General features: G+C 44.4%; 1 protein-coding gene across 2 annotated transcripts; it reads left to right on the forward strand.

Moving 5' to 3' along the window:
• Nucleotides 1-322: 322 nt before the first annotated feature.
• Nucleotides 323-21,109, forward strand: LOC311032758 (myosin phosphatase Rho interacting protein). 2 transcript variants are annotated; one of them, XM_084039768.1, is made up of 24 exons: nucleotides 323-1,232; nucleotides 4,647-4,724; nucleotides 4,863-4,928; nucleotides 7,933-8,084; nucleotides 8,167-8,251; nucleotides 8,329-8,500; nucleotides 8,596-9,034; nucleotides 9,181-9,307; nucleotides 9,966-10,070; nucleotides 10,930-10,986; nucleotides 11,106-11,174; nucleotides 11,258-11,347; nucleotides 11,542-11,651; nucleotides 11,726-12,290; nucleotides 12,392-12,529; nucleotides 13,747-16,197; nucleotides 17,697-17,844; nucleotides 17,963-18,080; nucleotides 18,343-18,502; nucleotides 18,585-18,698; nucleotides 18,797-18,883; nucleotides 19,055-19,217; nucleotides 19,495-19,580; nucleotides 20,205-21,109. In XM_084039768.1, exons 1-24 carry the CDS (start codon nucleotides 1,107-1,109, stop codon nucleotides 20,274-20,276), a joined length of 5,778 nt encoding a protein of 1,925 aa, XP_083895894.1. In that variant the 5' UTR covers nucleotides 323-1,106; the 3' UTR covers nucleotides 20,277-21,109. The 2 variants fall into 2 exon arrangements, with proteins under 2 accessions (XP_083895894.1, XP_083895895.1); XM_084039769.1 differs by lacking the exon at nucleotides 13,747-16,197 and having other exon boundaries at nucleotides 329-1,232.
• The last annotated feature ends 808 nt before the right edge of the window (nucleotides 21,110-21,917 follow it).

The raw sequence follows: 21,917 nt of genomic DNA on the forward strand, positions 1-21,917 counted from the left end.
TTATTGCAAATTAATTTACAGAATATCATGCCATATAAAACCTGACAATAAAATACATGCATACAAGGCACATTGGCTAGAAACAACTTGTAACAACATGTAACAAGTACAAAATACACTTAAAAAAATAATAATAAACACATTCATAGTTGTGAGACTCTATTTTTTCACATTTGCCTCAAATATTATGTCTCTTCATAAGCACTGAGAGATTTGATCTCGAGATCTAATAAATGCTTACAGAGCTCTCGCTGTGGGCGGCGCCAGTGAGCAGTTATCGCGAGACCACAGAATTCTAGGCTTTTCTGTGGGTTCTGTGCTCCCCCTCGCTCCCGTTAGGAAAGAAGAAAATAAACCTATTGCTGCTAACCAGGCTAGTTATGGAGCCAACCCCTAAATACCCGTTTTGCCCGCTGTGACTGACCAAGAGGGGATTTGCCTGCATGCATCGTCTCTAGCTGGAGGGGGGGTGGGAAGCGCTTGGACTATCTGGATTCCCGTCTCTCTTTTTTAAAAAAGTAATGTTGAAGCCGTCGTAACGTTAGATGAGCCCATTAGCTACCCTAACTGCGAGTTAGCTAACTGGGCTAATCATAGCCTAGCAAAAGAGCACTGGATGAACTTCGCATGGAGCGACCGCTGCTGGGAGAGTAACGCTAGCCTGCTTCTTCTCGGGGCTGGGTCCTTCACATGGGAGTCCTGTTTGTTCCGTAATGGACCCCGTCGCCTCGGCGCTCGTAGGCGAGAACTGTGCAAATGTCGTTTCTGTGGCGTAAGTCGTCACATTAATGACCTGGGAACTGGCGAGCTAACAGAATATTAGCTAGCATTCGCGACACTTCGCTTTGTGGTTTGCAGGCCATTGAGTGAAAAGCGTTTTTCATCACTTGAGTGATGGGAAGTCTGGCTTGATGGCAGCTAATTATTTATACGTTGGGATGCAGCTAAACGCGTAAGCTTCGCACACTTCGACTCTTGTTTGTTCTTGAAAATGCATCGGGGTGTTGGGGCTTTTTCCATGCTGGGATAGAAGACCACAGCCGGATTACACCACTGCTGATAAACAATTATAAATCTCCTCCAGAGGAGTCTAAAACAGCTGATATATGATGTCTACCGCTAAAGAAAACTCCTGCAGGAAGTTCCAGGCGAACTTCTTCAACAAAAGTAAATGTCAGAACTGCTTCAAACCACGGGAGTTGCATCTACTAACGGACCAGGACTTGACCCAGGTAAGAACTATAATATGTGTATTCCCCTTGTGCCTTTTTTTTTTTATAAGTTATTGCCATTTTCAAAAAAACAGCTGGAAAGTTAATGATTATTGGCTGGTAATTAACTTGCTAGTCAAGCTGATGAGAATGTAAGTTTGTTCCTTTAATATCTTCTAGGTTGAGTTGTAATGAGAAGGTTATATATCTATGTGGTTCTGGTACTTACTTGGCAACCATGTCATTGCAGGTATAGAAAGTTAGGTAGTTAAGCACGAAGAATCTATGGTTTCTTCACGTCTGTCTTAAGCTTGCCTTTCCGTTTGACTGACCCAAGAGTGGTGAAAGTGAATTCCCGTGGAGTCCTGACTACAATGACTCTCTGGCTGCCAGTTTGGTGTCTGTGATTGATTGTGTAACCCTCAGCTGTTGTTTATTTTCGGTGCCTACCCCCAGGCAGACTTGTGATCACCATGTGGAACCTGATTGGAGATGACGTGACATTAAAAACGGTGCAGATCATATTCTAAGCGTGTTTTTCCGAGTCCCCCCGTTTCCCTCCCTCAGATCATTACTTTAAGTCTCTGTTGTATCCTGTAATTGGTCCCAGACATGAGGCCCAGATGGTCCCTTGACCAAACAGCAACATCAGCATCCTTTCCTCTGTGAATGTGTGTGTGGGGGGGGCACACTTTGCTTTCTTTTTCTGAAGTGTGTTTTTTATTTCAGGGTTAACCCTGCACATGTCTAGGGTTGCAGCAATAAAGTTTCATTATTTACCTCTGTATGAAATTTTATGGTTGTCATACTGTCAACATTCGCCAATTACTGGTTTTATAAATATAAAAAGTACTCGACTGATCTCCACCACTTAAAATGAAATTAAAATTCCTAGTTTTAGATTACTTTGAGTATCCAAACATGTTTGCCCATCTTCATGAACACCATCCCTCCGTTTATAACTTACGAAACGTGTGAACATTTAAACGTCTAACCCACATCCCAGCTCTGTATCTGCGTTGTCCGTCCACACTCTGTACACACTGACCCCGATCTGACCCGATCAACACACACAAAATATTGCTTCAAGTCCGTGTTGCAGTTCCCTTAACCTTTTTGCATTGTGAACACAAAGGGCTTCGCCATTTGCTGTTTTAATTTTAGCCCTCTAGGCTTTCCATTAGGGACGCAGCGTCCCATCAGCCACCGATTCATCCAGTAAGAAGCCCAGAGGGTCCCGCAAATGATTAATGATTTCCAAATGGTTATTTGGTTATGTTGGCCTTGCTTTGCCTGGTGGGGGGGGCTCCATTGAAATGACGCACCGCCGTGCCTAGAACATTGTCGGGGGAAACACTGCTAAATATGTCCTGAGTCAGGATAGACAGCTTATGGTTACATCACTTCCTCTAATCTCCCTGCGACCTGGCCCACACTCTCTTCTGACACCCAGCACCCAGAGAGGCTTACTGCCCTGGCCTTTGAGATTGATACGCCTTCAGTCCTCAGTGTCACCCGTAGGCTTTTGAAAATGTCTCCAGTGTGTCAGCTATCCAAACAGTTAGCAGGGAGCTCAGTTGCACAAGCAGGTTTTGTCTGGACCGTCCTGGAGCCAGTTATGTCTGAGCCCTGGGACATTACTGGTCTAAAGCTGTATTATGTAATGGCCCATAAACACACGTTAAACTACTGAGCCTGGTTCAACAGGCCCAAGGTAAGGGTAAGGCTTTACAAAATATTTCCAGTGTTTAGAAAACCGATGACTTAGAGGTGATGAACTCAATAACCCAGTGAAAAGAACGCTGTGGGATGTTGTTAAAACACCACAAATAGGTGATTTGGTTAAGTTAATTTGAGCCCTGGATTAAAGGAAGCTGGATCTTGAGATTATTTCAGTCAACATCCTCCAAAATACTTTCTTATTTCCCCTCGAGTGTGCTGTCACGGTTTTGGTCACATGAATTTGTTTTAAGAAAAGTGATGACGTTGTCTAGGAGAGGTGGTGGGAGGCAGGGGAGTGATGAAGGATGCAGCAGGCTTAGATTCACATGTATGTGGGAGGGATTGATAGAAGTTAAGAAGTGGGAGAAGGAGACGCAAGGAGAGAAAGGAAGTGTGGGGTTGGGTGATCGGAGTAGAGTTTCTCAGCGGCTGCTGCTCGATATCCCACCATGTGAGGTTGTGTGGATGTCAGACTTTACAAAGCCCAAAGCTTTTAACACGTATAACATTTTCAGTTCTCAGTCATGCTCACGCTGTTTAGACCATATCATATATAATCTATCATTTTTGGTTCTTTGAGAATCAGATGCTCCCTGTTTTCTCCCATAGTGCTAATCCCTCTGGTCTGTTTTAAGGTGTCTGCCTCGTTGCAGGACATCCAAACATGAATCAACAATGATCTGCAAATTACCAGGCCGATTTCTCAATGAAGTGGGTCACAACATGCAACTAAAGTTAATGGTTTTAGATTGTCAAAACTACCTTCATATGCACATCCATACAAGTTCAGACAGGGCGCATACAGATTTATGGTAGGCATGCTAGGGCATGGCGCAGCACCGTGGCCGTCATTGCAATAGAAGACTAATAATCCTTCCAGCAGGAAGCTTTGTGGAAGAGATAGGGAAGTGATTCTGCTAGTTTGGGGTTAACACATGGAGCTGAGAGATCGTCATTAATGTAGACAAGGAGCAGCAGTTTTAAGGAGATAATAATAAAAATAACTAAGATTTATATAGCGAGTCTGGTGAGGGGGGGTGGAGAGCAGACCTGTACCAGAGGACCGGAGATTGGGGGGCGTGTTACAAGGCTGGAGGTGGTCTGACAGTCACTGGGGGGCAAGGGTGTGGAGGGATTTGTAAGTGAGGAGAAGGATTCGTATGAGATTGTATGAGATGCGGGACTTGACCGGGAAATAGTGAAGGTGCATGAGGGTGGAAGTGATGTGCTGCCAGGGCTCGGTGCCGGTGAGAACTCTGGCAGCTGAGGTTTGTACATACTGGAGCCCGTCCAGGGTGTTGCTGGGTACCACGGACTGGACTGGACCTTATTGCAATAGTCCAGACGGGAGGCGATGAGAGCATGCATAAGGGTCTCTGCCACAGAGTGATAGATGGAGCCTGGAGATGTTTGAGGAAGGGGCGGGTGGAGCAGCCATCCACATGATGGAGAAGATCTCCAACCTTCTGGAGTAGCTGGCACTGAAGCATGTCCTCAAGTGGTTGTGTTTGGCTGCAAAATGCACTGTGAGAATGGAGGTATTATCTGGACCACTGCTACTGCTGCCTACTTGCTCAGACCAGCTGATTACATTTCGATATCCTGATATGTGTGTGTAGATATATCTGTTATCCTGGCTTAATGAAGGTTACATCATCTCTCTCCTTCACATCCCCTCAGCTCACACAATAATAATCACCCTTTCTTTTACAGGCTAAACCTATTTATGGTGGATGGCTTTGCTTGGCCCCTGAGGGAACTGACTTTGACAATCCCATGCAAAGATCCCGGGTAAGAGTGTGTTTGTTCACTAAATTATACACACCTATGCTGATACCTCCCCTTTAATGAACAGAGCAAGGTGTCCGTACTTTATTTTTGTTGTAAAAGAGTCAGAACGTCCTCATAGCGTTGTTTTTCTCCTGACAGAAATGGCAGCGGAGGTTCTTTGTGCTCTACGAACATGGCTGTCTGCGCTTTGCCCTCGACGAATCTGTAAGTACTGCATCCTGTCAGACTTCCTCCTCTCATAGTAGCCACATAGTGAACCTGAGCCCAAGGCATGGGGGAATGCTACATGACTTTAATGTATGAAAATGAGATGATCTGTTTAATTGACATATGTGTAATTCATGGCACAATTCAAATGGGATCAGCTGATTTAGCCCGATGATGCCTCTGTTTATAAACCAGCTGTTATAACCCGGCTGTGTATAAGCTGGCTGTTTCAGCTCTGTGTTTTCCTCGTGGCCGGTGATGACAATGGGAGGAAACGTGGTTCCACTGTGTAATGTATTTCCAGTGACACCCAGGCTAGTTTTCCTCTCATTGTAACAGTGATTCCAAAACCGTCTGCCTTATTGTCCTTCGGTCTTTTCATGTGCAGCACAAAGCAGGAAGACTGGGACAGGGAAATGGCTGCTTTGTGGATATGAATTATCCAAAACATCTGATAGGCTTATAAGAACGCATTACTGATCTCAGCCTCATCATTGTTTAGCCACTGATGTCTCCGTAAATAATTTAACTTGAAGTTTCTATACATAAAGCCACTCCTCTCATGTGGAGAGATTTACAGGAACCATAGCCACCTTGCTTTATTGCTGTACAACACACATCAGTTCATGTCACACAGTACAAGCAGGAAGACATTCTTCGTTTGTATTAGTGGACATATGAAGACACTTGAGCAGTGTTTTAGCTTGCAGTCAGCAGAGCTTGAAGCCAAGTGTCCATGTTCATGTTTTGTGCTGACTCAAAGTAAAACAATCCTTGATTGTGGTTCACAGTCATCGAACATGTTCAACATTTTTTTTTGTTTGACTACCATTAGCTCAACTGGCACTAATTAAGGTGTCATATGTTGTTGTTTTTTTGTAATTAGTAGACAAATTAGTATAAAAATGGCTTGTTTTTTATGGGATGGGTCATGCAATCGTCACAAGACTTCTTTTTTTTTCATGTGGCTTTTTGTTTTTGTATGCATACATTCATGAAAGGGAATATAAAGCTTTAAGGGACACGTTTACTCTCTCTAATCCATGGCAGCATCTTCACCACAATTTACACCAGATCGTCTGGGATCAGGGTGTATGTATGTGTGTACACTTGTGTCCAGATTAATGCTTCGGACATGCAAGTTCTCTTGAAGAACGTATTCCAGGGACCGATGACATCGTCTGCTATTTTTCTCCCAGTAGACAGCAGGGTGTATCTATTTTCTCAAGGAGAAGAGGGAACGATGCTCTCCCATCTAAAGCAGCATTCCTCCTCCAATGCCCTTATTTGGTGAACTGCAGTGAGCCGAGGGAGCAAGAGAAAGGGAGCTATAGCCCCTAAAAAACCACAGAGGAAATGTCAGATCTGCCCCAGACAGAGACATTCCTCACACAGCACTGCTGCTCCGACAATAATGTGTATACATCACAGTTGAACAGTAAAACAAATAGTTTAGCTTAAAAACTAGTGAAATGGACTACCATTAGAGGAGGATGCACACATAATGAGACCACCCTCAAAGCTTTATGGTTCAGAGTTCAATGACCATGAGATCCTGCTGAAGGAGCTGCTTCTGTCATATTTGTGAAAATGAAAAGTAGTTCTTTCACTCACGTTATAGTCAGAATAAGTATTCTCTGTTTTAAAGCTAGTTCTGATGGAGGCACATTAAACAGCACTCTCCACAGTCTGCTGTGGGGGACTTGCCTCTGCTTCTGCCAGTAAAAACCTCCTGGAGAATTTATTATTTATGAAGTTGGTGTACAGTTCATTCTGCAGTTGCCTCTGTTATTTTTTCATGGCGTTTTACAGGTTTGTTGGAAAGTTTACTGTTGAGCATTGGCTGCAATAAAAAAAAAAAATAAATAAATAAATCGTAGCATGTGGTAATGACCTTCTAGACATCGCTTTTTTTTTAACTCTCAAGTATTTTACTCGTCTCCTGTGGCTTGTACAGTTTCTGTTTGGTTCAGTTTTTTTATGACCTCCTCAGCCAGAGTGACTGAAATCTCAAGAGGAGTTTGTGACAAAGTCATAGATTAGAATAATAACCCATTGAAAAGCTAAGAATAGTCAGCCAAGTGGAGGACAGACACAATTGGAGGATGTGAAACTGGCCCAGGGGGTCAAATTTCCCCTTACAATTAAGACTAGATCCTGTGGCAGAAATGGAATATAATATATAAAAACTACTTTTTCTTTAGTGTATAATTACCTGATAATAAGAAAGCTAGTCGTTACCTTGGAATGGTCCGTTTAGTTTTTGGTCTAAAATGGCTGTTGATGGTAATAAGTGTCATCTGCTCTCCACACTTAATCTATTGCATGTGTGTTGGCATTTTAATTTAAGCCCATGACTGCGATGTCGACGTGCCCATGTTTTACCGCTCTGCTACTTATTCTTAAATATGATGCTATTTCTTTCTAGTGGAGGAAATTCCTTTTTCACAGCATCTGAGTTCCAAAGTGCTACGCCACGTTATTGCCATATTTGGCAGCCCCTGGGGGTTTACAGGCAGATCTTAATAAAGCTGGATCTGCGTTGTGTTCATTGGCCTTAAAAGGAGCTGGAAAGGGACGCAGCACCTGTTTTACATCTGTAGCAGCAAAGCCTGATAACGGAGTGGCAGGATTCAGAGCAGACACAGGAAGTTTAGGGGATCCGTTACAAAACATACAGGGGACTGACATAGATTTATGTTTTTACTACCAATATGTTGAGATTTCAGGGGAACTTCTGTGTCGGGGGGCCTGGTTTATAAAGCATCCAGCACTACATTATGATCATATTTATTATCAAATGATGTAAAATGTCTGATCTTTTCATGTGAACAGCTGTTTTTCTGTCATGGAAAAGACACAACGTGCAGCACCGGTCTCAGACTTAGCATGTTTTCTATGTTCAATGGTATTATAATTCCCTTTGCTATATTTAGTTAGCATTTCTTTCATCCAAAGGTTAAATCCTCTAAGCTTATGTGTCATTTTGGGTCCCCTCTAGCCAAGCACGCTGCCTCAAGGCACCGTAAACATGAACCTCTGTGCGGACGTCATAGACGCCGAGCCCAAGACGGGTCAGAAGAACTCCCTGTGCATTATCACCCCGGACCAGGAGTACTTCATCAGGGGAGAGAATAGAGAGATCATCAATGGGTCAGTTGTCTTCATGTGTCTGCTGATTAGGTTAGATTTTATACGGGTGACACAGATTTCAAGGTGAAATTTCTCTCTCCAGGTGGAGTGAACAGCTGGTGGTGTACCCCCGAACTAACAAACAGAACCAGAAGAAGAAACGCAAGGTGGAGCCTACCACCTCCCAGGTAATGATCCATACACGGTACACACAGCATGACCACTTCTTTCACTTTCTTTGACTGTTTCATGTGTGAACGTCCAGGAACCAGGTCCAGCTAAAGTAGCAGTGACCGGATCTGGTATCCCCGAGGCTGAGAAGGTTCCCGACTCCAGCTCCATCATCTGGCAGGAGGAGCTGAACCAGAGAGAGGCTGAGGGGGCTGCTGTCTGGGCCCCAAGTGAGCTGCTTCCAGGATCCCCGCTGCCCCCCACAGGTTAGGAGTGTGAATAAAATACTTTATACACATGAAATAAATGATAATGTTGTGAATGTTAAGATGTAAGAGTTATTATTGTGTGTCTTGTCTAGGTGCGTGTGCACCGCAGGGCTCTGACGCCGGCTCCGTGAATGGTGAGGAGGTGGACCGGGGTGGCCTGGCGCTGCATGACTCTCCTCCCCAGCCCCACGGCGACCTGCTCTCCCCAACCGGCTCCTGCTCCAGCTTGGGTGGCGTCCCACGCTGCCTCTCTCCGGCCCCCAGCGACCCCTTCCCCTCCGGGAGCTCCCTGCTCTCTAACGGCTCCCACATCAGCGGCTCGGTCAGCTCTCTGGACTCGGACGCCAGCGGCAGCACCGTGACCAGCACCGACAGCCACCCGGCCAACCAGAGAGGGGGCCACAACTACAGCCATCATGACGGGCCTCGATCCCGACGGCTGGAGGCGGAGGCCAGGAAGGCTGAGAAGAGGAGCCGGTTCAGGAGCCCTGACAGGAGGGAGAGAGAGGCCATCGTCAGCCCTGAGAGGAGGTTCGTGTCTGCTGCTGCTGTTCATCCACGTCTGTCACTTTTAGAGTCTTCATATGCCCTAATTATATGTTTCAATAAAGCCATCGACGCTGTCGGTGCCGTGATTGGTTAAACTGAGCTGTGTGTGTCTCTGGGTCCATCTGTAGTCGCTCCGGTGTTATTGAGAAGTTGGAGGCCTTGGAGCTGGAGAATCCAGAGAAAATGGAGGTGGAGGAGTCGGGCAGGAGTGGAGCCAGACAGGGCCGGAGTGAGCAGAGACGCTTCCACCGAGAGGTAACGTGTGTTTGTGTGTGTTTCCCGTGTCCATAACAGACACTCTTTTCTTACTGGTTTTTATTATTTGTCTCTAATGATCTGACACTCACTAAAAAGCAGCTACTAACAGTTAACGGTTAACGTTAACTAGCTTGTTAGCTCAGTTAATTAGCCTCGCAGCAGGACTGTGCTGCCCAGCGGCTGTGAAGTGTTACTAGCTCTCCTTCTGATTGTTCACAATGTAGCATTATTATCAGGGAAATGTTCAATGGTTCTCATGACAACCGTATCGTCAACATGGTGCAGCAGTTTCCAAAAGATACGGTAAAACTCATGACAGAACAGATGTGGATGGACTGGCTAGCGTGGGTTTTCTTTTTCTTTTTTCTGTTACTCCCCCCCACTCTTGTGTCTTTTCCCTTCACCCTGGCCCTCTTCCCTCGATCTCTCCCGCCCTCCATCCTGTCTTTGTTTTAGTTGTAGGTCAGAGGTCAGCACTGTGTGCTGTATTCATTTTCCATTCTGTGGTGGGATTCTCCTGGTGATTAAGCTTCCCTTTCCCACCCTGGCTTCAGAGTCACATATGTTCAGACCCTCACATAGTCTTATATTATTTTGTAAAGTTTACTTAATAAACCATCCTCTGGTATTAAAACGTTGCCTCTGTGTTGTTTAGGAGCAGAGGCACAACGTGGACCAGGGTCTGGACTTTCCCTCCACCCTGCCTCCTCTGAGGAGAGCCAAGTCCCTGGACAGAAGGACCACGGAGTCGGTCATGACGGTGAGTTTTTCCATGGTTCATCACCGCCGCCTCTTCAGTGACTGTTGAAAGTGTGTCTGAAAATTAAACAAATAAAATACCAAATCTCCAGACTTGATTTACATTATACAAATCTATTACGCTATAATATGAAAATGAGTCAGACGATGATGTGAAACTTTAAATCCATGACACTTACTTGTAGTATAAAGTGTTCAAATGACAGCATTTATTCTGCCCTGCGATGGTTGAGACCATGAACTCACCACTGTACTTAGACCAGACAGCTGTCGCGGACCAAAGCAGAAAAGAAGTTAGCCGTAAAGTTGTGTCTTAAATGTAGAGTGCCATGCTGAGGTGGATGTTGTAGGCCAAACCTCCATGCTGCAGGGGGCAGTGTAGCCCCTCCTCTTCCTCTCCTCTACAGGTTATTATCCTTATTCTCCCTCTGTGTGAAGTCATGGCACCCGTTCTGTGTGATGTGTGTTATCATGTGTGAGAGATGGCGTACATCACAACGAACCACTGCTTCCTGTGTGTGTTTCTTCCACGTGTGGAGTCACGGCGGACCGTAACGGTACTGAATAAAGCCACGTTTAGACGTGTGTCTACCCCGGCTGACTGACTGAGCATGTGTTCCTGCTGCTCTTTTGAATTGGACATATTGCCAGTGGCATTGACGACTTGGTTTTGAATTTGTAATCTGCTTTATTTTTGCTGTATTTTAAGGTATGAAGTGCAACACATTCAAAGACATGGCAAAATGAAATGTTGCATGTTGGACAGTTTGACACCACGCCAGTGTGTTTTTGTTTTTGTTTTATTTTTTCTCGTCTATTTCAGACAGATGTTTTCTATATCTATTTTTATTCTTTTCTAGCCGGATTTACTGAACTTCAAGAAAGGTTGGATGGTGAAACTGGATGAGCAAGGCCAGGTACTTCTGCAACAGAAAATGACATTAATAAATGATTATTTTTCATTTCTTTTTTTGATTAGTAAAGGCCGACTCAGGTGTTATATCTTATTAACTGTGTCTTTGTCTTTATGTTGTAGTGGAAGAAGTCCTGGTTTGTTTTGACGGATCATAGCTTGAGATACTACAAGGACTCTATAGCAGAAGAGGTGAGCTCATTATAGATTGTTTGTATATTTTATTTTAACCAGTTGGTGGTTTTATTTCATGTCTCCTCGTTGTGTCATCTCAGGCCTCTGACCTGGACGGTGAGATTGACCTGTCGACCTGCTACAGCGTGACTGAATACCAGGCTCAACGCAACTATGGTTTCCAGATACATGTAGGAGGCTTTCTCATCACGTACTAATATTTCTACGAGGCATTTATATTATTATAGGACGAGTGTTTAGTCTTCCTCCCACACGGCCCTTTTTTCCTGCACTGAAAATGACTTTTATACACGGTTTATGGTTGTATTACATTACATGTAGGTTGACATGTACTCGGTATGTGATTGTGCTTTTGAATGTTTAGACCCAGGAGGGAGTCCACACTCTGTCGGCCATGACAGCAGGCATACGTAGGAACTGGATCCAGGCAGTCATGAAGAACGTCAGACCTTCTACTGCCCCTGATGTGGCGAGGTCAGTACAACTATGCCAGCAACACATTGATCAACCACAATGATGGATAACTGAGTTAACATTTGTCCTCTCAGCTCTACTGAGGATCGTGGCTCCTTCTCTCTTCTGGAGGGTCTGGTGAGACCAGACGTCACCCAGGACTCTCCCTCCTCCGAGGCCTCGTCCGTGGAAAGAGAATCCACTCCAGCCGTCATAAAGAGCCGGGCGCGTGAACGCAGAAGAGAAGGGCGCTCCAAGACCTTCGACTGGGCCGAGTTCAGACCCATCGCTCAGGCTCTGGCCCAGCAGAGGGCCCTGGAGGCAGAGAGCCTCCAGGCGGACCTGGGAGAGCTGGAGCGCAGTCGGAGGAGAGAGGAGAGGCGGAAGAGGTACGAGTCTGTGACGAGCTCATCGTCGGAGCAAACGTGTGCACATAAAGATGGAGGAAAGACGGACTATGAGAGTGGAGAGGGACAGACGGACTCGGTAGGACCCACTTCTCTGGAGAGGCAGCAGAGGGTGGAGGAGGTGATTGAACAACACTGGCAACAGGTGGAGAAGACACCCATACGGGACGAGAGGAGGCTCCCTCTGCCGGCCACGGTGCAGTCCAAAGAGACTGTGGAGCTGGAGCAGCTACTGGACAACTACAAGCAAGGGGTACGTTTACTTTAATCACTTTTTATCAACTCTTCAATGAGTGCACACTTCTACGTCTTTCATTAAACATCCAGCTACATTCCCCCTTGCTGCTCTTGCAGATAGAGGACCTGAAAGCCCAGATGGAGAGCTGTCACCAGCAGCTCCTGGACTCTAACAAGCACAAGCAGGAGCTCGAGCTCCAGCTGAGAACGGCTCTGGAAAGAGAGCAGGACTTCCGGACAGGTTACATCTCTCCGGTGAGTTATGGCTCTCATTTTATTCACTCTGCAACTGCTATGATGGGAAGTATTGAGCAGTGTTCTGACCCGCCATGTTGTAACATTCTTTGCATGTTGTATTTTATTGTAAGAAAACAAAGTGGCTCCAGACATGTGCCTTTGCATGAGTTCATTGCATGTAAAAACCATTAAGATCTTATAACTACATTGGCTTGTACTAGTTAATCACCTCTCTGTGTAATAGAGCTGATTGTATCTGAACTCATGCTTGCAGTTACTTCAGTATTGCATTGATTTTGGACCAAGGAACTCGAGTTTAATGGTTGACCATGTGATTTTTTTAGGATTATTTCACACAACGAAAACAAGAAAACATTTTTTTCATCTCAACTGCAAGGAATAATGTTGCCATTGCACTTGGATGCTTTTTGTTTTATTTCTATTATTGATACACCAAATTTTCGCACCTTAAAGTCTTAAAACTTTTTTTTTTTTTTTGGTGTTTACACTTAAAATGTTACTCTACCTGCCTAAAATGTTCGGCTCAACATGTATGAATAATAACGTCTTGGCTTGTTTTCTAATGACCTGCATGGACGTCGGGATCTCATCTTCTATTAACTGCTATACATACTTGCCAGTTCTGTTAACACATTTTATTGTGTTTATTGAAGCTGTGTATTAGATAAATGTGTGACTTCCTGTGCTCGGATGTCAAAATCTAGATGGATTTGAGGCTGAATGATTCCTTTTATGGATGACTCAGTTGGTTGTGGTTGAGTTGTGCTTTTCTGAGAACTTTAGTCTCCTGGTTTGAGATTTAAAACGAAGTAAAATATGAGATTTTAGTGGAGTACTACTACTATGATCTTCACTTAGAAAAGACATAAGCTCAGACCAGAGATCGTCAGAAATGTCTTAGTATGATCTGGTTTACCTTCCATCCAGCTGAAACTAATATTGCATTACTTACCACATGAAGTAACTCTTAACCATTGGATCTGTATGCTCTGCTGTGATTACTAACTAACCCTGGCCATTTAATCCCTTTCATTTGCTTTGGATTTTTCGGCATTAAAACCTAAGGGAATATTTTTGGATTTGTTTTCAGTCACTGTTCATGAACCTCATCTGGGATTATGTGGGAAATTGTTGGTAGTTAACGCTGAAAATGATTAGCCAGCTTTGTGTGTCCCCTGCTGTGTGTTAACCAACTGTCTGGTCCCTTTTCCAAGCTGGAGCACCCTTTGGGTCTGGAGGCTGATGTGACGCCCCAGACGAAGAGGCCCGAACTGGTTAGTTCTCAAGCACAGAGTTTAACAAAGAAGTACCAGGAGACCAAAGAGCTCCTGAAGCTGCAGGAGATGAAAAAGCGCAGTATGCAGGCACAGCTTGGCCTCTCGCTTTCTCACCCCTCCATCAAGGAACCTTACTTCCCTGAACCCCCAAAACCACCCGTTCTTGAAGGCCATCACCCTGAAGCTGTCCAAAAGACAGTGGGCTTCTTGCTCCAGGACAGTACAGAGGCAGTTCAAGAACTAGAAGACTTGATAGCTGGTAAACCGATGTCCCTCAAGGAGCTGGCAAAGCTGTTGAGATTCCATAGTTGTAATCAAGAGAAAGATCAACTTGAGAAGCTGTTGGAGACCCTGAAGTACCAGCAGGAGATAGAAAATGAAACCTTAAAAAACAGTTTAGCGAGGGCCGGAGAAAGCATCCGTGAGTACGACGCTCGTCTTCTCACCATGGAGGATTTGGTGGGGAAGGTTCAGCAGCAAAGATTTGAAAACCTAAAAAGCCCCTACGGCCCCCTGTCAGAAATAGATAACCATTCAGAGACAAACGAGACGACCAATGGGATGCTCTTACAGAGGGTTGAGTTTCTGACCAGTGAGAATGGGGCATTGAAACAGCGGTGTCAGGAGATAGTGAACCAGCTGACTGAGGCTGACAGGGAAATTGATAGACTGAAAATGGAGCTGGTCGGCCAGCAGGGCGGCAAACAGCATCACCTGGTGATGGAAGAGCTGAAGAGAATGCAGGCTGAGCTGGCTGAAAACCAGTCCAACGCTATAGACAGGGAGTATTACGAGAGGGAGCTGAATGACAAGTCCCTGAGGCTTCACGAAGCGCTCATTATGTTGGAGGAGGTTGGCAACACCCTGAAAGACACTGAGAAGAAGCTGCAGCTGAAAGAGGCCAAACTGAAAGGTCTGGGCTTCTATGCAGACGATGAGGATGAGAGGTTACACCCAGAGCTCCTCGAAGCCTCAGAAGCAAAGTTATTAGAGATGGAGGCAAACCTTCAGTCTACAGAGCAGCGCTGCGTGGAGCTAGAAGGCAGGAACAGTGAACTAATCGCACTAAACCACGAATCTGAGAGAGTGAGTAGAGAAAAGCTACAAGAGGCAGAAAACACAATAAGACTCCTGCAAGAGAATGCATGTAGAGAACAGACGGGAGAGAAGCAAGTCGATGATAAAGGACTCATAAAACAGGTCGTAGAAGAGATTGAGATGAAGTCTGAGGCCGTTGATCAGGTGTTAGAGATGTTGGCAAAGGTAGATGTTAATGTAGAGAAAACGCTGAGTGACTTAAAAGGCACTTTATTTGGTTGTTGGAAGGAAGAGCCACTGTGTGTGAGTGAGAAAGACACGAGGTTAGTGATAGAAGGGGAGTTCTGGAGTCAGCTGTTGGCGTCACCTGAAATCACAGATGGTTGTGAAAGGGCCGTGGCACAGCTGATGGCTCAGAAGAGCTTGATGTTGTTCATGAGGAGGACGTGTCCACAAGTGGAGGGTGATGTAGTGACGGAGCTATCGGCCGTGCACAGATGGCTTGATAATGAAACGCACGCTCTGATTCTTAAAGAGGTGACGGAGACCTTGCGGGAAAAGTCGCAAGTTCTGAAGCAGATCGCATCCGGCGTAAAATCGGCCAAAGACGACCAGCTCGTGTCTTTGGCTCTGACGTGCTTTGAACGCAAACAGTTGTCTCAACATCTGTGTGACGCCCTTAATGAAGCCTACGTGTCTTATGTGATCACGAGGCTGAAAGTCCAACACGACAGAGAGTTAAAGCAAGTTCACGTTGGTAGCTCGGATTGTTCAAATTGTCCTAAATTGAGAGAAGCCGCCAGAGATCTGGGGTCCAAACTGGCCGTTCTGCAGAGTCAACTATCTGAGACTCCTTTGAAAACCACCACAGGGCCACTCGATTCGATGCAGACCGAAGGAGAGCCGTTGGACCAATATACTGAGCTCCATGACACGATAGCCAGGCAGAGGAAGGAACTAGGAGAGGTCAAAGACACTTACAAGCAGGAGACTGAAAGGTTGAGGCAGGAAATCGTCACGGCCACTGAGACACTGCGTGCCTGTTCGGAAGAAAATGTAAAAGAGATCAACTCTCTGACTAACTGCATGGAAGACCTGAAGAAGAAGCACGAGACGGAGAGGAAAAGCCTCCTGGAGACGTTTGACCGTGAAATGGAAGAGCTGAGAAGCATGATAAGCCCTGCGAACCCGGACAACACCTGGACGGACGAGGACCGGCCGCCGCTTCACGTCTCCACCCTGAAGGAGTGCATTCAAGAGCTGCTCGTCCAGGTCTCCGTCTTGACCCAAGAACAGGGAGACATTACGACTCTACGGCTGAAATACGAGAAAAACCTGGACAACCTGAAGGTGGAAGCCCTCCTTGTCCTTGTCCGTCTATGATACCCTTTTGTTCCTTTGTGGATCCTTTCCAGATCCCTCCCTCCCTCCCTAACCACCCTTCCCAGACCCCACCTCCCCTCCCTAACCGGCCTATCCACCCTCCTCTGGCTCTTTGTTCTGTGAACCAGTCTTCTTCTCTGTTGCATGACAACTAACCTTGTCTAGGTCTTCGTGGTCATTGACGCTGCAGTAGTCGTTAAAAGTGGAACACGTTATTCCACATTACGTCATCTTCTCTGAAATGATTCCTCTGGTTTTAGTTTCTAACCCTTTGCTCATAACAATTTAAAATGTAAACAATTTTTAACACTTTTGAATCATCTTCACTTCATTTGGGCTCTGAGCTTTATTTGTTTGGGTTTGATCTCTTTTTCTTTGGCCGTCATTCATTTTAACTCGAGGTCTACTTACTATCTTTTTTCCAGCTGTAAACTGCATTGCAGTGAAAGGTGGATGAAAGCTCTGGAGATAGCGAGCTAGTTAGCTGGCTGATCCCTGCCTCTAAAAAACACTAGTCCCATATATAAATATCCCACAATGCAATGTGGTGGTGACAACATCAATAATGCAGAGATTCCTCCCTCAGGAACACTCAAACAGTGTTGGATGCTTAGATAGCAATCTCTTTTCTGAGCTAAGTTAATACTACACAGAGTACAAGCAGTAAGTACACGGCCCCGCCATGACCCAGAATGTATTTACACGCTACATAGAAAGCCTGACATGCTCTAAATAAAGCGGGGGTCTGATGTCAGAGCAGGGTTTTTTTTTTTACGTTTCAGCCTCTAACAGTAGGAAGCTGGGGTCTGAACTCTCAGGGGGTTTAATCCCTGTGAAAACACGCTGGACCTCCATCTCCCGTGTTTGGCTGTGGAAACGGGGACGCAGCAGTCCGTTGAGCCTTCAGATTAGTGGCAGTGAATAGAGGCCGGAAGCACGATTAGGGTTTTAGTTGGGCTGCTGGAAAGGTCATTGAAGTCACTTCTTGTGGAAACTTGCATTGTAGTTATAATAGCAGTGAAATGGTTGTTTCTATTGATGGGAATGAGATTCTCCTCTCTCCTTTTTTCTTCTCCAAACCACCTAGTGGTGCTAGTTTGGGAAGCTGGCCACATAAAGAAACCGTAAACTACCCAACTATTCATGATTGTGAACTCAGCTACATTCCAGCTGATATTAGGATAAGGTTTGGTCGGTTTGGACCAAGGGTAGCATATCTTCGTTACACCCTCCTCTCTCATTGCCTATGCATTCCTTCAGTGTAACCTTCCTCCTAACCATTTTTGGACTCACACAGGCTCGACTTTTCATGGCTAACAGGCTGTAGCTTGCAAGTTATTTGCTGGAAAATGAATGCCGATGCTGATGAACTCTGGCTGATGTTGCAGGGTTTTATCCTGTAGAAGCTCACTTGGTGTGAGGAGAAGATTCTGGTCCACGGACTCACCATGTTTTCTGTGCGATAGGCTACCTGTGAAAGGGGCTTTGCTGCCATGGAAGAGTCCCATCAGAGGGTGATAGATGAGTTGCAGAGGAAACACCAGAGGGAGCTGGAGAACTTGCACGAGGAGAAAGAGCGACTGCTGGCCGAGGAGACGGCAGCTACCATTGCTGGTAAAGATCATTCATCATGAATGGCATTTAGAATCCTTTACTTTGGTAGTCACACAGATATGGACCAAGTGATGAAAGTTGTATGTAGTCATTACATTTTATTCTCTTGTCATTTAAGCTATTGAAGCAATGAAAAACGCCCACCGGACAGAGTTGGAGAAGGAGCTGGACAAGGCTCGCAAGGCCAACAGCAACACGGAGAACGCAGACATAGAGGAGATCCGCAGACAGCATGAGTACGTTTCCTTATATATATATATATATATAATATATATATATATATATATATATATATACATCACCATTTAGCCTAATAAGCCACCCAGCTGCAACAATAACCTGATAAAGAATAAATGTACAAATCAGGAAAAACCTTTTTCACAGCGCTATATATATATATATTATGTTGTTATTCTGTTTTAGTCCCCTGATGTTTGCAGCCTTTTCCTCCTAAACCCAAACTGTTGTGGTTCTATTGTTCCCTGTGTGGCGTTTAAGGGAGGAGCTGTGCTCCTTCCAGCGGGAGATCGAGGTGCTGTCGGAGCAGTACTCCCAGAAGTGTCTGGAAAACGCCCACCTGGCCCAGGCGCTGGAGGCCGAGAGGCAGGCCCTCAGGCAGTGTCAGAGAGAGAACCAGGAGCTCAACGCACACAACCAGGTGAAGACACGCGACCACCGTCACACAACCCCACCCGTCTCTCTGCTTCACTCTCCTGACCTCCTGCTTTGTGACTTTCTAGGAGCTGAACAACCGTCTGGCAGCAGAGATCACCAAGATGCGCTCCATGACATCAGAGGATGGACTCGGAGACTCCAACAGCGGCATACAGGGAAAAGAGCTCTACGAGTTTGAAGTAAAAATCACTACAATATCAAAACATCCTAGATATAAAATAGAAGTCTGTCTTAAAAATCAGCTTGTTTTCTACATCATCTTTTGATCGTTTCCCAGGTGATGCTGAGGGTGAAGGAGTCGGAGGTCCAGTACCTGAAGCAGGAAATCAACTCCCTGAAGGATGAACTCCAAGCAGCCCAAAGAGTACAGTGTTGGATTTGTTACGATACACGTAGAAAGCATCAGTTCATTTAAATTTTATTCATAGTGTCACATCCCAACAAAAGTTACCTCCAGACACGTTGCACACAGAGCAGGACGAGAACGCGCTCAGTTAATTCCTGCATCTTAAAATGTCAAACAATGTGTTTTCAGGACAAGAAATATGCGACGGATAAGTACAAGGACATCTACACAGAGCTGAGCATTGTGAAGGCCAAAGCAGAACGGGACCTGGGCCGGCTCAGAGACCAGCTGCAGCTGGCTCATGAGGCTCTGGGGGAGCCATCGCTGGAGGACGTGGAGCGAGGAGGATATGGTATGAACAAACAGAAACACACTGAGGCTTATTTGTGTGTTATCAAACGCTTCACTGCAGGTTTCACGTTCGATGATTTCTTTGTTTAAGTCAGAAAAAGAGTAAAAAAATATAAGCTTTGAGTAGCAGTGTTTATTTTGTTACTGAATTTCTCTTCTTTTTTTGTCTATCTTCCTTTTTTCCTGCAAATATTAATGCAAAATTATAGATATTGATTTTAGGTATACGTGTTTGTATGTTCTCCTGAAGGATTTACTTTTTTTATCGTCTCTCCTAGATATCATGAAGTCCAAAAGCAACCCTGACATCCTGAAGATGGCGGCCGCTGCAGCTAAACGCTCCGAGCGCACCATGAGGTCAAAGGTCGGTTTCCTGTCGGACCCGTCTGAACATCCTGTCGTAGTGCTTCAGCAACCGTTTGGACTTTTAGAGATCTTCCACCCAACAAAAGGCTGAGAAGCAGTTGCACATGATTGACTGCCCTCCACTGGTTGCATGCAGCATTACATGTCCACTGTGCACCATTACAGATTTACACATAAATCAACTCTGTTCTAAAAACCTACTCCGGATTAATGAACGCCGCTTAAACCCTCTTGATTTGATCGCATGTTTATGTTCATGAAAGGCAATCAATCGTAAATGTGACGGCACGCTCCAGCTGCTCAACAATTTACATAAATGAAGCACCATATAAGGAAAAGAAATGTATTAAGATCTTATGATTTATTCATTTTAATATTACTCAACATGTAGCCAACACAGAAACTAACGTCTCGTTAAACAAGGAATTTTTAATTTCTAAATCAATCAACTGTTGTTGATTAAATACAGATGTTGGTTTTCAGCTGTTTAGAGGTTTAGTTCCTCTTTAATTGGCACCAGATTTGCACTGAGGAGGGAAACACTAGTAATACAACTTCCATGTGTCCAGAAATGTTTATCCCTGTGAGTATTAACGTGCTTCCTCTCTCTTTACCCCTGCAGAGTCTAAAGGAAGGGCTGACCGACGAGCAGAGACTCCACCTGTTTGACAATAAGGACACTAAGGAGTTCTGACAGTGACTCATCACGTCACCTAACCCTGCTGCATGTTTAGAAGGCCCACTATATTTTTTTGCTCTGTAATGACTTATTTAGTTACACTACACACTGGTCACCAAACACAGAACATATATTATTAAAAACATTGTATGAAGTTTGAGATTTCCTGTCTAGATTTTGCATTCCACGCACTTCAGTTAACTGTGACATTTTCTTGTGTTGTTTGTTGTTTTTTTGCTGCCACGTCTTACTGTAAATACTGTTTTTAATGAAGCGTCCGTCATGCATACACTAAAACTGAGTGTGTAAGCTACTGTTTTAACTCTGAGACTGTTGCTAAGGGTAACCGCGCATCGAGTGGGATTGAGTGAGGCGTTCACGTGTGCACGTTTAACGCTCCGCCGCTCCCGTGACCATCCCAGCACAGGTGTTGCTTAATAAACAAGCTATGGAACTAAAGTGCTCGTCTGCATTGGAAAACAAAAACCTACAACATCTAACGTCAGGATCGAATTCACTGACTATTTTATATGTATAGATATATAGATAGATGTATAGATATATTCATAGATGTATAGATATATCTATAGATTTATAGATATATCATATGTATAATATTATAAATGTATGTGTGTTTGTTTTTCCTCACTGCAATCATTGTCCAGCTGTATAGGAGTTGATGGGAGTTGGTTATGTTTGTAGTTCTGTGGCGGTCCCTTTGTATTTATTGAAAAGTTTGGGATTGTTCTTTCACATTCACATTCCTCTGTACTCTATCATTGTAAATATAAAGCAAATATACACCAACTGACTACAGGTTTATTAGCAATAAATATTTTTGCACCCTTTTTTTGTTGTTTTGATTTCTTTTTAACACAATTGCGAGTGAAAGAATGACGATTCTGTTCATTCAGTTTCCTACAGTCCAGATATTAGGACAAACTATAACGAATATATATAGATGATGTTTTAATGCACTGATTCTGGCACTCTTCCTACCAAACAGTGTTGAAAATTAACAAATTATCCCGCTATCTCCAAAAAACAAGTTGTTTTCTCCTAATTAATTATCCCGAAATATTAAAAGAATTAACGTGAGATTTCAAGATAACGGCATTAGAAAATAATCCTCAGCCTTCAGGAGCAGTTTGTGTTCAGTAACAGCTAAGCACATTTTCACATGCGGACTGTTGGAGCCAGGGATCAAACCTCCTTCTGATGAAAGGACGGCCCGCTACACCCCTGAGCCACAGCTTCTGCTGTCACCAGGGTTTTCTCAGTTTGGTCACGATAAAGTGTGGAATATATTATTATTATCTTTATAATAACACACAGGAAGCATCTAATGAAATAAGCTATCAAGTTGCATTATGGGAAGGAGAAACCCACTACTTTTGGGGACAAAAACGAGCTACTTTGACTTTGATCGTTCATTATTTCTAATATATAAGTTCCCTTATTTAATGGAGATACTAAACTGCTGGAATACCCCTTATTTATTAATTATTCACCACCTACCAGTAAAAAGTTAAAAATTAATTTAAATATTTGACTTCAGAGATGTGAAACACAGCAAGAGCAACATTAAAAAACACTATATTATGAAATTAAAAAATATTTTATTCCCATTTTCGTTTCAACTGCTGCTCAGTTTTA

Source organism: Eutrigla gurnardus (genome assembly GCF_963514095.1).
Source record: "Eutrigla gurnardus genome assembly, chromosome: 22".
In the NCBI taxonomy this organism is placed as follows: domain Eukaryota; kingdom Metazoa; phylum Chordata; class Actinopteri; order Perciformes; family Triglidae; genus Eutrigla; species Eutrigla gurnardus.